Raw genomic sequence first — 20,792 nt, 5'->3', positions numbered from 1 at the left:
GACTAGCAGGCAAAATGTTGTTAATCTGTAACACTGTTATAAACAAAAATGTTTCAAAATACATAACTTCATTTTAAAATTTAATTTTCCCAAAAGAAAAAGATCAATGAGCTTCTAGTATATCAATACTATGTGGAGAGATATTACATTACTAAACCATATAGATTTGTTCCTTCCACCTCAAATATGGAGTACATATTGTAGCGGATGGCTGGCGCACTTACCTGGTTGGGACGCCTATATATTGGAAGGATCGGGGGAGAGAGTGTGTACAGAGCGTTATCTTCCCGGAATGCTTAATATTAGCCTCCTTGGATAGCTGCAGTGCCATGGATTCCCTCAGGGCTTCATGGGACATGGCATCCTGCTATTAAGCCTTGTTAGATCCCATTGGTTAGGAGGCCTTCTTTGTTGGGCCGCCACCTCACCCAGAAGTGCTTCTGGACCACATAACAGGCCACTGGAAGTACTCCCAGGTGTTACATAAAAGGATCCTGCTGCCACAGTTCCAGGAGCCAGAGTTGTGAGGAAGGAGATGAAGCTTGCTGGAAGAAATGGAGGCAGAGAGGAAGAAAGATAAAGAAAAAGAAAAAAGGCTTTTATTGTGTTATTTGCTATACTGTGCTTTGGTGGTGGGAAACACTTAGGGAAGAGTTTCCCACAGGCAAAATAAAAGCCTGTGTGTGTCTGTGTTGGGGTTGGGGGGAGAGAGAGAGAGAGAGAATACTATTGAAATCATAAATATCATGCTTTGTCAAAGTAGTTCACTTTGTTGTTAAAATCTTTCTCTCTACTTCCTGAATCCGCCAATTCCATTGTAGAACTGAAATTCTGGATGACACTCCTAATCCATTTACATGAAACAATCATTAATATCTGTTCAGTGTAGAATCACCAGTTCAGCTAAAATTTAAATCTTTGGGAGCAAACTATAGTGCACTAAAAAATCTACTTCTGTGCAGTGAAAATGTTTAAGTGCCTCACAGTCCGTGTCTAGGCTGAAATTCAAACCTAGGTGTCTGCTTCTGTGAGACAACACAAATTGTACTGCATCACTAATTATTTTTTTTGTAAAGCAAATTGTAATAATGCATTAAACACACTTACTATGTGCTCCTATTTTAAGGTAGTACTTTAGTCCTCAGAATACTTTATAATCAGTGATGTATTTCTTTTTATGTAGTGCTGCACACTGGTTCGATGGCAATGTTTAAAGCAGGTCTTACAGTGACATTAAAAAGAATGAATTTAGCCAGCTTTTGTGTAAAAAAATATCTCCTATTCAAAAGAAAATAATTGACACAAACATATTTTTGTTTAAATCTCCATACTTCAGAATGCTACAAATGGTTTGAGCAAAATGCAGTTATAGATGCAGCTTTTTGTTTGAACAAATATTTTTCTTCCTGTTGCTCCCACCATAACAAAATGTATTTTGTATATATTGAATATATTGATCTTCTCAGTAGATTTTGAGGGTAAGAGTTAATGCCCATTTTGTAAAAATATTAGAAAAACCATTAAACCTGTTTTAACTTTTTTCCATTTAGAATTTCCAAAAGAATTAATCTAATAAGCACAATATTAGGTTTGACAGTTTTATCATGTTTAATATTGCTCTATATTGTAAATACTTATACCAATATTAAATTATATAATATTGTACACAGTTATAATTTCAGGATTATTTTGTGAATTTTTAGTTTAAGTATAAATGTATTTTTCATGGATTTGTCTATAACTGTAAAGTATAAAAATAAGATTGGAATGTTTTAATTAAATGTATTTACTTTTACTTAGATGTGAGTACATGAAGGATTCCATATACTTGTAAAATGCAGTTTTGTGCCGCTGAGTACTATTAATCAATATAGACTGGTAAAACAATTCCAAATGTTTACTTGCTGCACTCTAATTGAAAATAATATTTGTTATGATTAAATTATAGTGAGCATCTGGAAAATCAATTTGCTTTTGTTTTTAAAAGTGATCCCTTTATTTCACGCTTGTCTTAAAACTGTTCCTAAATTATTTATTTTTTTGATAAACTGTAGGTGCAATACATAATTTTGTAACTGTAGAAGAATAAGCTTCTAATTTCCAGGTTAGCTAAAAACATGTATTTATGTTTCTTTTTTGTATGAAGATATAATAAAAGAGAGCATGACTTCTCAAGTCTCAATGAGTACAACAATTATTTGGAGCAGATAGAAGAGATTGGTGAGTACCAGTTTTCGTCCTGTGTGATATAATGTTGATTTTAATATTGGTAAATGAAGGGTACGAATGCCATCTCCTTAAATGTGAGATGCCTTTGTACCTAAGTTCTCATTTTAACTTCTAAATACAAAACAGTAATGGAATAGGATAGAAAGAGTTAAGGTACCAAAGACAGAGGCAGGAATGTTTTAAGCCACAAACTAATAACAAATGTTGCTTCGAAATTGCACAAATAGAAACTTTTGAGTTTCTTTTTATTTTATTGAGTTTCAAGGAAAGCTCTTATGCTTTATCAAATCACTTTCTCAGATGAGCACAATCAGGCTGATCAAGATCAATAATAATATCCACATCCATCAGTATTTTAGATGACCTTTGCAAATTATCCAAGAAAGAGAGTCTCAGAAGCACCTTTACATAGTGGGTTCAGAATTCAGAGCAGGCAGGCTGATTAATTGGGTGGTTTTTGTTTAGTAGTTTAATTTTTTGGTATTTCTTTCTTTCTCTCTCTCTTTCTCTGTTTGGAGGAAGTCTAGGGGCGAGTAACACCAAGGTTGGTTAAAACTGCAGCCATTTGTCATGTCTAGTCTAGAAGATATGGAAAGGAGCTCTCGGGCAGAGTTTATTGGTGAGAGATAAAAAGACAATTAAATGGGAACTAGAAGGATACTTGAGAGAGAACAAAAGCTATGCTAACTCTAAGATACAAGGGGTATCCACTAGCATTTATATTATTAGGTATGCATAGTGCTCACATTTGCTTTAACATTGTATTTTTGTTTTGCTGCCTTGTTAATGTTTTTGCTAGCATGTTTACAAAATAGCTGCCTTCAGAAAGGCCTACCAGTATAAAGTGGAGGATTAAGTTATTTATTCCCTTTGCAGTTATTTCACTCACAGAAAGACATCTTTATTCTGTGAGTGTTTGGTGTTTTTATGATTAGTCATGCTTTTCTTAAGGGTTCCAAACCAATAATATTAAAGAGCATTGCTTCTTTGGTGGAGTCTAACTTATGAGCTTACAGATGTATCATTAATTGGGCTGTCTCTTGGCATATTTCAGTCTTATATGCAAGTCCCTAGTGACTTCCTGTAGACTTCACCATTTCTGTTTGCACATTGGCTTCTTTCCAGACATGTCAGTGCTTGAACCCTGAATACAATAATACGCCTTTTCCCGGTTTTAGCAGCAGGAAATATAATCAGGTAAAGTTTGCAGGTCCCAGTGTACATTTTATTTCAGTTTTTGTTCTATTATCTGCGCGAGTACTGGAGAGAAGTCATATTGTATTCATTGGAACAAAATAAATTGTTTGTGGAGCTGGATGTTTGTACAGGTTCCTTCAAGTTGATACATGAAGGATTTGTGGAGCAATGTCGCGTTGCAAATGCTCCTCTAAAACACACAATTCTGCATTTGGCACAAAGGTGACATACAGCTGGTTGTTTAAGCAATGCACTGAAGCCAATAAACCCTTCTATCCATGCTCAAGATGTTATTGGAGACATTGTGGATTGTATTAAATAAAAATCTAAAGTCCATGCAACTATTATGACAAAAGTTTCAGTAGTGATAAAGGCTAAGTTAATGTGTACTCCATGATTTGCAGGCTAATATTTTGTTCACCACCAGGTAGTTGCCTCGTGTTCAGCAAAGAATGCTCTGCCGTGAGATTGCATTGATGCCTTATCACTTATATAGCATCCTTGCAACATTTAGATGAGTTGCTTTTGTTTTTCAGTCTTCAATTTAACAAACAACTTTGATGTGGAGAAGACAAAGCAGATGATGGAGCAGTATCAGAAGGAGAACAAAGATCTCATTCAGAGGAACAAAATAAAACTGGTCAGTGTCTCTGTATTGTGTTTTGTATACTAATGAGAAATTTAGCTTGCTCTTCCACATTCCTCAAATATTTACTTTTTCACTGCAAACTGTAGAGGTAATAAATTGTATGTTATATGGTATTAGTCCTACAGTGAGCTTATTTGTTTGTTTTCCAATGTTCATTATATTAAATAATTTTTGATTATGACATTGAAAAACTCAATGTGAGCATTTTGTTTTTGTCTATAAATATTTACATGTATATGTACTGTATCTATATACAGTATAGTGTGAGTGTGTGGAAGTACTGGCTGTAGATTGCACAATAATTTGTCTTTCACATACAAATCACTATTTCTGAACAGCTTTTTATTGACCATAAGGTACTTACTACCTGTCTTATGAGAAATAGTTGTATACTATAGGCCAGAGGTTTCTAAACATTTTATTCTGAGAGCCCAAAAAGGATAATTGATACCATATGGGGACCCATAGCCTAGTTTTCATTTAACAGTTTAATGAACTGCATACAAAAGGTTGAGTCATGTAGTTAAATTATCCCTAAAAATATGTACAGTAATCCCTCGCTGTATCGCGCTTCGACTTTCGCGGCTTCTCTCTATCGCGGATTTTATATGTAAGCATATCTAAATATAGAACGCGGGTTTCTGTGGACAATGGGTCTTTTTACTTCTGGTACATGCTTCCTCAGTTGGTTTGCCCAGTTGATTTCTTACAAGGGACACTATTGGGGGATGGCTGAGAAGCTACCCAATCAGAGCACGCAGTTAAGTTCCTGTGTGCTGATTGGCTCGGCGACGGAGCGCCGAATTTGATTCCGCTGCAGTAACCAGGAAGTCTCGTCTCGCTCATTCAGCATCAACATGTTTCGCTGTGTAAAGAGTTAACTTTTGTGCTCTTTTTTTGTTTATCTTTGTGCATAGTCAAGCCCTTCGTTATGGCTCCAAAACGATCTGCTCCTGCTACTGCTTCAGGGGCCGTGCCCAAGCGCAAACAGAAGATGCTAACGATTGCCGAAAAGGTAAAAGTTTTGGATATGTTGAAGGCAGGGAACAGCTACACCGCTGTAGAACGCCATTACGGCATCAATGAGTCTACGATTCTTTTTATTTAAAAAGGAGGAAAAGCATATAAGATCTACGGCAGCAGTGTCCTTTAACCAGGGTTCAAAACGAGTTGTAAGTGGATGTAGTAAAGCAGTAATCCGGATGGAATCTGCTTTAGGGATTTGGATTGAAGACTGCCGGAAGAAGAACAACGGCGGTGCTACACAATCGCCTGAAGAGGCTCCTTTAGAAGAGCTGTAACGCTCTCCTTTGTTGTGCAGTAAAATGAAACTCATCGTTATCGGACAAGTCGTTGTGTCATTGTTGGTGAGTAACCATAATTAATTTTGTACATACAGTACTTATTACATGTACATAGTTTAGTGTCACTGTACACACATTTTACTGTATACAATTTTTCTTGCATTGTACGTATTTTTTGCTGGTAGTCTGTCTGTCGTAATGGCTGTAACATATATGATATCGGAGACGCTCGATATCTTTAAAATAATATTTAGGTTTTACTGTATATAAACAGTGTGTAGCGAATATTACCTAATATCTAAGAGAATACAAAGGGTTTATGCTGTGTAATTGTATGGGAAATGTTTATAATAGTGTGGGAGAGTTTGTAAGGGCTTAAAATATATAAAAATAACTATATGATCATATGGTTTTTTACTTCACGGATTTCCACCGATTGAGGAGGGATTACTGTACACTATTTGTGTTTTATATTGGTGACAGGATAAATCTTGATGAAGAGTTTAATGAGCAGTCCAGTTTGAAGTAATACTGTCAACTAACATGAGATTGAAGTATTTAATACTGTTGACTAACGTGCTGATTACAGAAGTCTGGTCTACAGTCTGACTCACCCGTTTGATATTTTCTGGTATTCTTACAAAGCATTTTCTGGTGTTCTTTCAGTTCTCAGTGGTCCAGCAACCACATCCTTCACATTACCAGTAGATGAAAGTTTATCAAACCACTTTTAAATAGTGTTAAAAGAAGGAATTGGTCTTCGATGATGTATGTTAATCTTAATATAAAGTGTTCTTTGCACATCTGTTACAGGTTTGTGTTCATTGTGTACTATAACGGCAAATGTGGTGAAACACTGAACAGTTGTATGTTTTAACAAAATACTGCCATGTTATTGTATAAAACCCCATCATACTGACAGCACCATGAATATAGTCACATCCTTGTGCCACACCAGTTATTCTAGACATTTCATGCTAGCACCTCTGTCCATCCCACACTCGTCTGTCATTTCTTTCTCTTTCCCCCTTTTTATTTGTGTCATTGCTTGTCAGTCATTTCAGTTTGACTCTTTCATGAGTTGATGTTGTGGGGAATTTTTAATAACATGCAATTCCTATAGAAATGAAAGTTCTTTGTGATACTACCAAAAATGCCATTGATGTATGTGACTTGCATCACACACTACTGTAATAATTAGTATGCTAAATAGAGGTTGGTATTTCACTCGCCCCTGTGCTCGGGCAAACTTGGCAAATTTTATAATACAATCATGTGGCAGCCCATCAGAAACAATACCCATAGTTTAAGACCAGCTAGATCATATTGTCCCTATAAAAATACTATGGTGGTGATTACATAATGCTATGGGAATGTAATCCACCAGTTAGAACAGGCAATGAAAATGAATAGGGCACAATATAAGGAAATATTGGATAAAATGAAATGCTTCTTTATCAGAAACTTGAAATTAGAGGATACATTTTTTGATTCCTTTGGAAAGGAAGCAAAAACAGAGCAACAATGCATTGTCCTAAAATGAAGAAAATGTTTGATTTTGGGTGGTCCAGTGAAAGCTTTGACCTAGTCTTATTAAAAATTGAAGATAAGATTTCCTTGCCTAAGTTAATACATGTAGAGGAATTTTGTAGAAACAATTCAAATACTGCTCTACCAGAATGTGCAAAATTAATGGAGAGTACCCAAAAAGATGTTCCGCTTATAAGTACAGTTTGGCTGTGTTCTGTATAATTACATTTATAAGTGTCTAAGGCAAGAAAAAAAATGGATGAGAGCCAAGTACTTTTTCCAAAGCATTGTATGTATGTCTTAAGCCTATCATATATTACATAGCAACTTAATGCATAGTTCATTACATTTCTTCCAAAGCCCCATTTTAGCACCTTTGCACCTTTACAGAAGATGATAGTTTTATGAATAACACTTTAAGCACTTTGTTGTATTTTAAAAAGAAGCCAGAGTATTTTGGTATCCTGCACTGCCATAAGAGATGCAGTAAGTACTCCAATTTCCATCACACAAATGTTGTGACTTGAATAGGTGTGTTACAGGTCATAAATCTTAATCATAATTGTAGAGGGACATGGTATTCTCTATTAGTGCCACCAGAATCTGGACTAAGGGGGTCAGTCATCTTTTCACATCTGCAGGGTTATCTACGGGTATGAATTTGTAAACCTTCAGTTTGTAATTTTGGTTTGAAACGTTTTAAAGTTAGCCATGATAATAATAAACTTTGTTCTTCTTATGTAACTTTTAATGAAGAATGTTGAAACAGAGAAGCAGAAAGCTGTTCTGAACAAAAGTTTCATTTAAAATTGCATGTAATTTGTGAATAAAACATTGGTTATGGGAACCTTGTTCGGCAAGTTTGGTTATTATTGAGGCTCGTCCTTTCTGAAATGCTGCCTTTGTAGTAAATGATGAACAGTTTATCGTTTAATGAGTTTTCTTGACATGATTATGCAATACATGGGAGAAAAAAAAAAAATGGTTTAAAGTACATTCTTAAAAATAAAGGTGTCAATGTTGTTTTTCATAGCAGTGCCATAGGAAGAAACATCCACATGAAGGTTCCAGGAAAAATCTTTATTTATATCTCCAGCAGGCTCCATATATAATGATTAATTGATAAAAGATTTGTGAAATATCAACACATTTATGGCTTTGAAAAGAGCAACAATATGGGCTAAGTTTGGGATTTCTTTAGTATCCTGCTATGGCCTACTATACAGCTGAAGTCAGAGGTTTCCACACATTTAGAGTGAATTTTTTAAAACTCGCTTTATATTCCCCCACAGATTTTACACTATGAAGCTATAAATTTGACATATCATTTAAGACTTTTATTTTGTGCAGGGCAACAGTAAATTTTCCAACAATGTTCACAGACAGATTATTTCACTTTTTGTTGACTATATCAAAATTCAGTTGGTCACAAGTTTAAATACACTTTAATATTTGGTAGCATTGCCTTTAAGTTGTTTAACTTGTGGCAAACTTTTTGCGTTGCCTTTCACAAGCTTTTTACAATGAGTTGCTGGAATCTTGGCCCATTCCTCCAGATGGAACTGATGTAACTGGGACAGGATCATAGGCCTCCTTGCTTGCACATTTTTTTTAGTTCTGCACACAAACTTTCGATTGGATGGAGGTTATCATTGAAGTGATTTTGCCACAACTTTTGAGGTATTCTTAGGTTAGTGTCCATTTGGAAGACTCACTTGCAACTAAGCTTCAACATCCTTGCTTAGGTCTTGAGACATTGCTTCCGTATATCTACATCGCTTTCCTTCCTCATAATGCCACTATTTTGTGAAGTGTACTAATCCCTCCTGCAGCAAAGCTGCCCCACAACATGATGCTCCAACCCCCATGCTTAACGTTTAGGATGGTGTTCTTTGGTTTGCAAGCCTCACCCTTTTACTTTAAAAATAGTGGTTATTATGGCCAAAAAGTGTGATCTTGGATTCATCAGACCAGAGGGCATTTCTCCAGAAGGTAAGATCTTTGTCCCCATGTGCCATTGCAAACCGCAGTCTGCCTTTTTTATGGCAGCTTTGGAGCAGTGGCTTCTTTCTTGCTGAGTAGCCTTTCAGGTTATGTCGCTATAGGACTTGTTTTACTGTGGATATAGATATTTGCCTACCCGTTTCCTCCAGCATCATTAATAAGGTCCTTTGTTATTGTTCTGGGATTGATTTGCACTTTTCATGCCAAAACATGTTTTTATCTAGGAGACAGAATGCATCTCCTTTCTGAGCAGTATGACTGCTGTGTGATCCCATGGTGTTTATACTTGTATATTATTGTTTGAACAGATAAACATGGAACCTTCAGGTGTTTGGAAATTGTTCCCAAGGATGAACCAGAGTTGTGGGGGTCCACAATTGACTGCTTAATTTTGATTTTCCCATTATGTCAAGCAAAGGCAGTGCGTTTGATTGTTGGCCTTAATGTGCAGCCACATGTTTACTCCAGTTAAGCTATTTGGCTATCAGTAGCTAATGGTCTTAATTTCGTAAAGGCTTGCCATCATTTTTGGAATTTTCCAAGCTTTCTAAAGGCACAGCTAACAAAATATATGTAAACATGGGACTCACTGGTATTGTGGTATAGTTAGTAAAAAAGTGAAATACAAAGGGTTTTAAAGAATTTGCTCTCGGTGTGTGTAAACCTCTGACTTCAACTGTATAGTAGGCTATAGCAGGATACTAAAGAATTCCTGAACTTAGCCTGTATTATTGTCCTTTTAAAAGCCATGAACCCATTGCTATTTCACAGATCATTTAGATTTTTTCACCCGAAGTTAATGTAAACTTCTGACTTTAACTATATATTAAAGATTTCCATTTCCGCTTATTCTGACCCTTTTTCTAAAAGAACCAATTTCATATGCAAAGTACCCCTGCTGGAACTTAACAGTTGTTTTTCAGGTAATGGCTCTACAAGGAACTACACAACCCAGTAAAGAAGACATTACAAAACATTTGCTCTTTTTAAAATAAAATAAAAAAAAAAAAACTCTTAAATGCTGTGATTATATTGTCATGGAAAACCCTTTTAGGGATACCTCTCCTCAAAATCCTATACCTTCTCTTGCCTTTGCAAATTATTTCTAATGTGGTCCCACAGTATCGTGCCTCTTTTCAAATCTTTTTTACACTGACCTTTAACAGCGCATTAGAGATATATATATATGCTCAGCAGTTTATTCTATATCATGGTACAGTAATCCCTCCTCCATCGTGGGGGTTGCGTGCCAGAACCCCCCGCGAAAGGTGAAAATCCGCGAAATAGAAACCATTAGTTTATATGGTTATTTTTATATTGTCATGCTTGAGTCACAGATTTGCACAGAAACACAGGAGGTTGTAGAGAGACAGGAACTTTATTCAAACACAGCAAACAAACATTTGTCTCTTTTTCAAAAGTTTAAACTGTGCTCCATGACAAGACAGAGATGACAGTTCCGGCTCACAATTAAAAGAATGCAAACATATCTTCCTCTTTAAAGGAGTGCGCGTCAGGAGCAGAGAATGTCAGAAAGAGAGAGAAAAACAAACAAATCAATAAGGCTGTTTGGCTTTTAAGTATGCGAAGCACCGCGGCACAAAGCTGTTGAAGGCGGCAGCTCACACCCCCTCCGTCAGGAGCAGAGAAAGAGAGAGAGAGAGAGAGAGAGAGACAGAGAAAAACAAACAATCAAAAATCAATACGTGCCCTTCGAGCTTTTAAGTATGCAAAGCACCGTGCAGCATGTCGCTTCACGAAGCAGCTGCACAGAAGGGAGCAACGTGAGGATAATCTTTCAGCATTTTTAGACGAGCCTCCGTATCGTCTAGGTGTGCGAACAGCCCCCCTGCTCAATCCCCCTACGTCAGGATCAGAGAATGTCAGCGCGAGAGAAAGAGAAAAGTAAGTTGGGTAGCTTCTCAGTCATCTGCCAATAGCGTCCCTTGTATGAAATCAACTGGGCAAACCAACTGAGGAAGCATGTACCAGAAATTAAAAGATCCATTGTCCGCAGAATTCCGTGAACCAGCAAAAAATCCGCGATATATGTTTAAATATGCTTACATATAAAATTCGCGATAGAGTGAAGCCGCGAAAGGCGAAGCGCGATATAGCGAGGGATTACTGTACTATATTAGTTTTAGACAGTCTGCACTTTATTCTGTATCAAGCTACTGTATTAATTCTATTGGATAGTCATTCTCACCTGCTGACCTAACTAATGCACTTTGTCCTCAGAAGCAGAGTGAATAGAAATGCAGTTCTCTTTTATGCTGACCTTTAAGAGCATTTAGGGTATAGGGCCCATATTTTATTCTGTATAATGCTAACATATCAATGCTATACAGCCCACACTATGTTTTCTATATCGTGCCATTGTATAGAACTCTATTGGGAGTGTCCTCTTACTCTCTTGCTGATTTAACTAATGCATTTAGTCAACGGAGGTAGAGTAACTAAAGATGCAAACCAGTGAAGCAGGAAGTTAATTCAGTTTGTTTATTATAAATATTTTGATTATTATAATGTTAATCTCATATATACACAGAAAGCAAAGAAAGATGTGGCAGTCCACACCATGCAACCTGATATTGCTAGATGTTTAATCTCTTGGGTGGCACTGTTCTTGCGCTGTAGCTGTGTCTTAAGCTCTTTTGCTTCAGTTTTTACTTCAGTCATGATGGTGATGAAGGACCCTTGAACAGCTTTTTACTAATCTTATTAAGACAATGTAAATACAGTGTGGTCCTTCTGCCCTGAATGACTCATAAATGATACCCTTACCTCCCTTATCTTCAGGGGACTCATAATGTTTGACATTTCCTTGTTTCTTGAGATTCAGTAGCTTATAAAACTAACTTTACGCTTCTCATGTCTGACATGAATTAGTAAAGTGTGCTTGTGTTGCTTTTCACTCAGAAGCAGTTCTTGTGAAACTGTGTCAGAAGCAGAGGCTTCACAACCAGAAGGCAGATGGTTGTAGTGAAACACTCTTTTAAAATCATAAACAAGATGTTATCTCTAACTAGCGCACAGCCAAACAACATTTCACATAGCAGCATTCCTAAAACTGTAGACTTACAATGCCGCATAATCCTTGATGCTTTTCACTTAAAATATTTATCATAATATTTAGACAGTTCTTATCTGAATAAAAAAAGCAAAGATAAGCTTGGTACATTTTGCCTATGCCTATAACAGTCTGTTTTAACATAGCAAAGTAAAGTATTTTTTGTGAATTCCTTAAGTTACATTTTAAGTGACTTCAAGAACATTTCTGCTCCAATTATTATAGTGCAGTATTTCCACTATATCAGTCCTTAAGTGATCATTTAATTTTTTTTTTTTTTTTGTCATCTTTCGACACTTTTGTCACTGTAAGTAACTGTAATTATAAAATAATAGCACTGACTGGTTACTAAATTAAGGGCATATTTTCATGTTCTAAAGAGACTGAAGTGATCTAAAATTAGACTGATAGCTAGTTCCTGCATTGAATGTTTAGGTCATGTGTGTCAAACTCATTTTCTGGATGATCATAGTAGCTGCAAGTTTTTTTTTAAGTAAACTAGGGGGCTCTGCCCCCTGCTCGCTTCACTTTCCAACCCCTGGGTTTGATTGACCGCATATACAATTTAAAGAGATTGTTATTTTCATGGGAATTGTTACATATGCATTATTTTCACTTTTACTTCAAAACTTTAGTTAAAACAATATTTGGAATTAACTTTTCTTCAAGATCGCATTGAATTTTGATTCCGTGTTTGGACTTACAGCGTGACAACGCAACATATAATTGCCCGCGAGTGAATATCATTTCTATCTCTCTAATAAATAAACCAACTTTTTCGAATGTTTGTCCCTGTGATTTTTTGTCATAGCAAAAGCTATTCTCACGGGATACTGTAAATGTTTTAATACGAATGGCATATCAAGATCTCCTTGTTAATCCTGGTTTGCTTTCGGATATACGTGAATATCAACTCTGTCTTTGATATTTCCGTCTTTCGAAACTATTATCTCTGACAATTTGTCACATGTTGGTTTATTATAAATGTGACTGTGATCTTTCAGATTCATATAGAAATCCAAGAAAATTTCTTTGTCTGTGTTTTGCAGATAAATTTAGTGTAAAGTGCGATACCTTTTTGACTTATGGATTTATATCCATTATTGGGTGTATAATTTCAAATACATCAAGTCATTTAACTCTTTTGATTCTATGTTGCATCGCTTCTCCGTGATCATAAATATATACATGACCGAATTGTGGTTTCTTCGAAATTAAACTTGTCGTAGCTTTAATAGTTGTGGGACCACAGATTCTCATAGTGTATGGTCCATTATTGTGTAAATATACGTTTTGATCATTGAATGATGTGAATGCGAACAGATTATTTTAGATTCGGATATTTTGCCTGTAGTGTTTGTGGATTTCACTTTCACCAAACAACAAATCTTTTAATTCTCGTGGATTCGATTCATCATTGAGAAGAAACACTACTTTTCCCTGATGGCAACATGAATTAGACGATCTACAAGTCTCCGACTTAAACTTTAAAGCCTCAATATCAACATACTTTCTGACATATCACCTATGTTTCTATATTCAACCTCTTTTTGCTGTTCCGTTATTTCACGGAATTATTATTTCCATTTGTTAGCGCAAATGCGATCTTTACTATCAGTTTTTTGATGCTTTTGAATTTTACTAATTTCATAATCTGTAACTTGCTCTGCATGTGTATTGCGGCAAGTTTTTTTTTTTTTTGAGACTCTTGAATTCCACTGCTTTCATAATCTAACCTGCTCTGCATGTGTTTCGCGCCAATGTTTTTGAACCTCTTTACGACGTTCTACTTTGTCTTCTACCCTTTGTCTTTTATTTCTGACCCCGCTTGGACCTGCTAGGTTTTCAATTCCACCTGGTCTGGAATGATTATTACTTTCCCTTATTTCACCGAGTAATAATTTCCATTTTTTATCGCTAATGTGATCTTTACTATCTTTTTTTGATACTTTCGAATTTTACTACTTTTATAATCTTTAACTTGCTCTGAATGTGTATCACGCCAATGTTTTTGAACGTCTTTATGAAGTTCTCCTTTGTTTTTTACTCTTTGTCTTTTATTTCTGACCCCGATTGGACCTGCAAGGTTTTCAATTCCACTTGGTCCGGGCTGATTATTACTTTCCTCATTTTCAGAATTTGCACATAGTTTATTATTGTTCTTTTTTGCATTCTTTTCTCTCCAAAGCTTTTGGGTCTCTTTTTGATGTGCTGCTCTTTCTTCTTCGCTTAGTCGTTGACGTGTCATCTAGAACGTATATGATTGTTGTCCTGATAAAATTTATAAGAGCTGAGAGCGTGAGAGTGCAGGAAGTGTGTTTGCCAAAAGAATTCACATGATTGAGAGGTTAGATCATCATGGTCTTGTTTGAAAATGGTTGTAAGTAGGGCGTGACTTGAAAGAATCTCATGTTAAAAGTCACTGTCTTGCGTTACGTGCTTCCAAAGGTTGTAAGTATGGCATGACTTGAAAGAATCTCATGTTAAAAGTCTCCATCTTGTGGGACTTCATTCCAAAAAGTCACTTCAAAAAGTCATGTCTCGTCCCAAGATTTTTTTTATTATAATAGAGAGGCTTCTTTATTAGATACCCCTTTTGCCTTTAATGTAATATACTGTTTAGTCATATAATTTGTGTTTCTACTTTTTTTTTCAGTATCAGTAATTTCTTGTTTTGTATGAGGGGTGATTAAAATATTTTTGCCCTGAATCTGAGATGTTTTATGGTGCTGATTTTGTGAGTTGGCAAATATTCGCTCCTGTGTGATTTTTATAGTATGCGTTATAAGTTTCCAGCATTTATGGTTTATAGTATGTGTTTCTTGTTTTAGAACCACGTCAAGATGGATCCCGAAAACCACAAGATCAAGTATCTTGCTTTTCATTGAGTTTCTAACACTAAAAAATTCATATGCTTTCAGAGATTCATTCTCTTGTGGTTCTGTCTCAGGAAAACATCCCTTTTATATGCCACAGTTGAGAGATTGACTTCAGAATTCTATCATTACAGGACATCTGTTGAAATTTACCCAAGGTTTGACAGGCCTTTGACATTGTTGGGTTAAGAAAATGTTGCCACCATGGACTGAATTGTAATGAAGACTGAAAGAGTGATGGTGCATAAGATAGCAGGCTGTAGGACTTAGTTATAGTTCACTTGAATCCATACTACAAGAATACTTAAACATGAGCAAGGCCAGTGCACATTGGTTGCTAGAATATTATCTCTTGAAATGAAGTAATACATAATCCAATATTCTATTAAGAATCTTTAGCCAATAAATTCATACTGTGGAAAATTTTAAGAAGCATTTTAAAATTGAGGAAAAAATCTTCATTTAATCACAATGACCTAGAGAAAAAAAAAAATCAAACACCAAGCCCAGTGATGGGACAATGTTGTGTACAAGTTGTAATGATAGTGAGGATGTACAGTAATCAGTATTGGTTATATGTCTTCAAAGGGCCACATAACTGGTGAACAATTATTCATAGTTTCTTTAGCCGTTACAGTAGTCAGTCAGAGAAAAGCATCATGGAAAGCTATTAACCATTCTACATTTGTTTTTCTGTGCTCGCGATGATCATGTTATATACAATCTACTCTGTGAACAGCAGTAGTACAGTATGTACCATTCTACTGCTGTAGGCAGTACATTATCTAAATTTTGTAATGCTACGGCACTTCCATTTTAAACAGTTGTTAAGTATAATGTAGGCGGCCAGTTTTAACCTTGAAAGATTTCTCGGACTTTAATGATGGATTATTACATGTCTTGCACAAATGTAAATACCTTGATAATGCACCATCTTGTTTTCCAATGTTCTATAACATGTCTTGTTCTATGGAAATTGTAGCCAGTCCAGTAAGCCTGTCCTGTGTTGTTATACTAATAGGAATGTTCACAGTTTCTTTACTTTGTAGCATTAGCTGCTGGTCTGTTTTTGTATGAGAAGAGTCAAACTGCAGCCCATTTAATACTATATTGATTCTGTTGTTGCTGTCCTTGGCAGAAGAACCTTTATGCCCACTGTTGGTTATAGTGAAGGAAAGTTTATGCTGGAATCAGTCGCTTAATAATAGCAAATTACCACCATCGCTGATTCTGAGGCAATATGCAGTCATCCTTCAATGTATTTCTGAAAAACTCCTCGTAAGGTGAACTCTTATGATTTCAAAAACTAAATTGCCATCATATTTAATTGCAAAATATGTGTTTCTCAGTCACAAAACAGACACCTGTTTTTCCCAAAATAACACCAAATCACTTTGAAAGTAAACATTCATGTTGTTTTTACCAAAACACTTTTGATTATGGATGTATTTTAACAAAAATTACAGATAAGAATACTAATTGATTTAATCATTTAACAGTAGAATTTACTATATTTCTCCGCATACTCCTGCTAATGGTAATTCAGTTTTAGCACTATTGATGACTACCCATCAATCCATCTTTCTCTATTTGCAATTCTCAAAATTTAACAGCTAGAAATCAAACCCTCCTTTTTTGAATCATGTAAATGGAGAGGGTTGGCATCAGGAATGGCACCTGGCCATAAAAACCTTGCCAAAACCTGTAAAACATTGACCCCATGTGGAAGTGGGAGAGGTGAAGGAGAAGAAGAAGACCACCAGCTATAAATCAAAGATAATATTCAATAGTGTGTCCTTCACCATGCAGATAAATAGAATAAGATTTACAAAGCATGTATTTAACAATGGAAAGGTAAACAAAATCATTAGTGGTGCAAGGACCTTTAGATTTGATGCTTTTATGTGTTTTCAGAATAAGTTTCAGTTCTGTTGAAAAATAAGTCACCAGTAAGTCAGTCACTAATGGATGATTCTGGAAATTCTGACTCGCTATTTTTTTTTTAACATTTCATAACCACAGCATTCTACTTTTGCACAAAAATCTTTCCATCTATGAATATCACTTTTTGCATATCATTTTCATTAGGAAAAGAGGCAAATCCCTACAGTTCCAACTCTAAAATCAAGAATCCTTTTATAGTAAAACACATGAATAGACATCATCAGCTTTCTGATAAACACCTTAGCCTCTTTTTTTTTATCTTCTCTAAAAACAAAAACATGGCCGCTAACATAAACACTAGTTTTTATATTTTGAATTTTAAAATTTAGAACAACTATACAAAGAGTGGGCAATTTAGCTTAATAGAGCTTGTCAGTCCTGTTCACCTAATTTCCCCAAAATGACATCAAGTGAAGTCTTGAAAGTCCCTAAAGTCTTATCTACTACATCGCTTGGTAAGTTATTCCATGTGTCTACAGTTGACCATGTAAAGAAGACGTTTGTAACTTCTGTGTAAAATTTCCATTTGTGTCCCCATGTTCTTGTTTAAGGATATTGTAAAATAACTCTGATCCACTTTGCTAATTTCCTTCAGAATTTTAAACATTTCAATAATACCACCTCCTAAACTTTTTTTGCTTAGGGCTAAAAAAGGTTCAACTTCTTAAGCCTTTTCCTTCTGCTTCTTACCTTGCAGTCCTTGAATCACCTTGAACTGCTTTTTAAATAAGCAAGTATACTTCTCGAAAATGCTCCAATGTCATTAAAATCCACAAAAAAAAAGATTAAACATCCTCTGGGAAATCAAAAACAAACATGGTGCCTGTCTCCCAACGTTACTTAGTTACATTACTTACAGGAAACGTAGCTAAATATATTTTATACAGTAGTCACTTATTATAAAATGTAATGCATTACAAATAGTGCATTACTTTTTTTTTTCTTTTGTATGTAAAACTCCACTTTTGACTGGCCAACATTTGTTATTAAATCCTAAGCCCATATATGAACTTTGATGTAAGTGAACAAATGCACAGCCAAATATGATCATTTTCTTGTGTTTTATAAATACGGTTAGTCGTTCATGTGCTGTGAAATAAATAACATCCACTCCCTTATTAGATCTTGAGACCCCACAGATTCGATGTATGGATGATGGCTGCTGCGTCACCTGTTCGCACTGTTCCAACATGTTGGTAGCAAATACTGTAGCTTGGTTAAAACTAAACTGACACTTTATTTATATATTTGTTTTGCTGGATTGCACTCGCACACTCTTTTCTGCTTGGTTGTTTGATTAAGTGCTGCAAGGGAGCGGCATAACTATATGTGTGCTTCTTGCTTTACAGCCAGTACTGCTGGGTTAATAATAACACAGGCATTTTTAATGCAGTAAAATAAGCATTGCATTAAGTTATTTGTTACTTTAAAAGGTAATCTGACTACATAATACATGTTGCTTTTAATGTGTTACCCACAACACTGCTCCCAAAATTATGCTGCTGAACTGAGCACTGTACATATGGCTTGTCCACATAAATTTTGCGATTTTTCTGAAATATTGAGACATATTATTTTAACCAGGAGAAGGTGTAATGTGATCACCTGGGCATTTGCCTAAGAAAATGTAATCTTTATGGCTGCTGGATGTGTGTGCGCAAAGCAAAGACTGGTGGCCTCAGACATGAGCAGACTGTAAAATCCTTAACTGCAACCTGGTTAAGGGTTTACAAGGCCGAATAACCAGGCTACTCATGGACAAATCTACTTGTTTTAACCTGGTTCCTCAGAGACCGATATCCTGGTTTCTCTAACCAGAATACAGATATATGTGGCATTTTAAAATCCTGGTTTCAGTGAATAACAGGGTTATTAACATGCATGCATGTAAACACAATGAGTGTGCCTTAATTCCTCCTCCTTTTAATTTGATCCCAAACCTTTCATGTGAAACCTTATCAGAAGCCTTCTGAAAATCTAGATTGATAATATAATATGCACCTCTAAAACCATATGTGTCTCCAGTTTTATCCTAGAATTCCTGTATATTAGTATTCTTGATGAAGCAGAATGGCCACATTTCAAAATTGCTTTCAATTTTCTGTTTTCTTATTTGTATGTTACTACATGTCTTTGCAGGAATATAATTCTGTTCTCAACTGACTGCTGCCTTATTAGCAAATGAACATAAACAATATAGTCATCCATGGAGGGTACAGTATTTTCATCTGTATCAGTAATCAAAATATGCGTACAAAATATTGAAGAAAACACAGATGAGAATCAAGGGAGTACTAATGTAATTAGGCCATGAGAATATTTATAATTTTTTTTCTAAGAAGTGTAAAATCTGCATATGTTGAAATTCTTGCAACTGACCTCTCAATGAAGAAAATGAAAAATTTAAAATAGGTGTGAGCAACAAAGTGTCTCATTGAAGATTTTTTCCAACTGTTTTTACAGAAACTTGTCATTTTTAACTTCTCCACAATTGGGAGGAGTGAAATTCAGACAATGCAGTGTTTTATTTGTTAAATAACAAAAATGACATACTCTGCATATATCCTGTATTTTCTTTAAATGGACTGAATTCATTCCAATTATTTTTGCTTGTGCAGTTTCTGCTTTCTTCAACTTATTTTCTTAAGTGTGCTGATGTCTTGTCTCCTGGTTTGCATGATAAATTGTTTTCTTGTCTATTTTAAGAGAGTGGATAATTGCCCCCTGAAAAAAATAGGGTGAACCTTCATTGTCATAAACAGGACTTTCCTATTTATTTCAGCATTTTTGATGGTGGGAACAAATGATTATGAAAATGTGATAATGGCTTTAGGTACACATTTTTCAGTGCAGATATTTTAAATTAAAATCTTTTCCTCCAGTTTTGTACTTTCTTTCACCACCTCCGCAATATTTTCCCAATAGTTTTTTTTTTAATTTTAAGCAGACATTTCCTGTCAATTATATATTACAATCTATGAGATATAACAATTTATGTCATAGCTCTTTCATAATTATACTGTATCTAATTCTTTCAGACACGAGAACAAGAGGAGCTGGAGGAGATCTTGGCAATAGAACAAAAGGAGGCAGAGGAGAGGAGGCTGCTGTTGCTAAAGGAGGAACAGAGGCAACTTATGGCAAAGAAGAAAAATAAACAAGCTCTACTAGATGAGCTGGTGTGTATTTTTTGTGTTTTTTTTTTTTTTTTAACAAATATTAAATAACTATTTTTATTGAAGGAGTCAACACAAAATAAAACATTACTCGAATCTTACTTTGAAATGGTGAGTGGTAGTCACTTTTGAAAAATATTATGATAGGGAGAAAGAACCCCTGTTTTTTGATTTTTGTAAATGGCTGTTGAAGTTGACAGAGATTATGTAGAAAAAAGTAGCAGAGTGCAGCAAATGCATCTAGTTAGTTTATGCAGATGTTCAAATGTTTTCCATATTACATTTCTAGCAATAAAAAAGTTTACCTGTATATAATGTGTGTGTATATAGTATGTACTGTAAGAGTGTTTATATTGGATTATGTATGTTTGTTATTTCTGTCCTTTCAAGATAACAATTTTTTGTGTCTCACAGTAGGGAATGCATTGGGTTAAGTAAGCTCAGGTAGAACAATATCCTTAGTGGATATGCTGAAGTGGGCTGTATGTTGTATAGTTGACTCATTGATGATGATAAGAATACCCATAAAATCAAAAAACAGTGGTTCTGCCATTTGGTGTATTTCTTAGTTCAGTAGTTCTCATTAAACTGAAATATGTTTTTCACTTTGCCACACTTTATCCAAAGGGATGTTCATGCCCATATTCATTTCTGTGGACCCCTGAAGTAGCGATCACAGCTAAGTAAATCCCTTGTGTTAATCGTTATTGTAAGCAATTTCTCTAGCTATTGACTTGGCTAAATACTTGTTAAAATATTCTCAAGTTCCATATTTATATTTTACTTTTTTATAGTATTTTAGGTCATTGT

At 35.3% G+C, this 20,792-nt stretch overlaps 1 protein-coding gene across 1 annotated transcript in view; it reads left to right on the top strand.

Moving 5' to 3' along the window:
- The window catches only part of mnat1 (MNAT1 component of CDK activating kinase), a 169,989-nt gene that overhangs the window by 29,735 nt on the left and 119,462 nt on the right, over positions 1 to 20,792 (top strand). The window contains exons 3-5 of the mRNA XM_028822074.2: positions 2,147 to 2,220; positions 3,963 to 4,066; positions 19,845 to 19,985. Of these exons, the coding sequence (XP_028677907.1) occupies positions 2,147 to 2,220; positions 3,963 to 4,066; positions 19,845 to 19,985 (319 nt within the window). The remainder of the gene's footprint in view (positions 1 to 2,146; positions 2,221 to 3,962; positions 4,067 to 19,844; positions 19,986 to 20,792) is intronic.

Source organism: Erpetoichthys calabaricus, chromosome 16 (genome assembly GCF_900747795.2).
Source record: "Erpetoichthys calabaricus chromosome 16, fErpCal1.3, whole genome shotgun sequence".
In the NCBI taxonomy this organism is placed as follows: Eukaryota; Metazoa; Chordata; class Cladistia; order Polypteriformes; family Polypteridae; genus Erpetoichthys; species Erpetoichthys calabaricus.
This window is presented reverse-complemented; position numbering and strand designations above follow the sequence as displayed.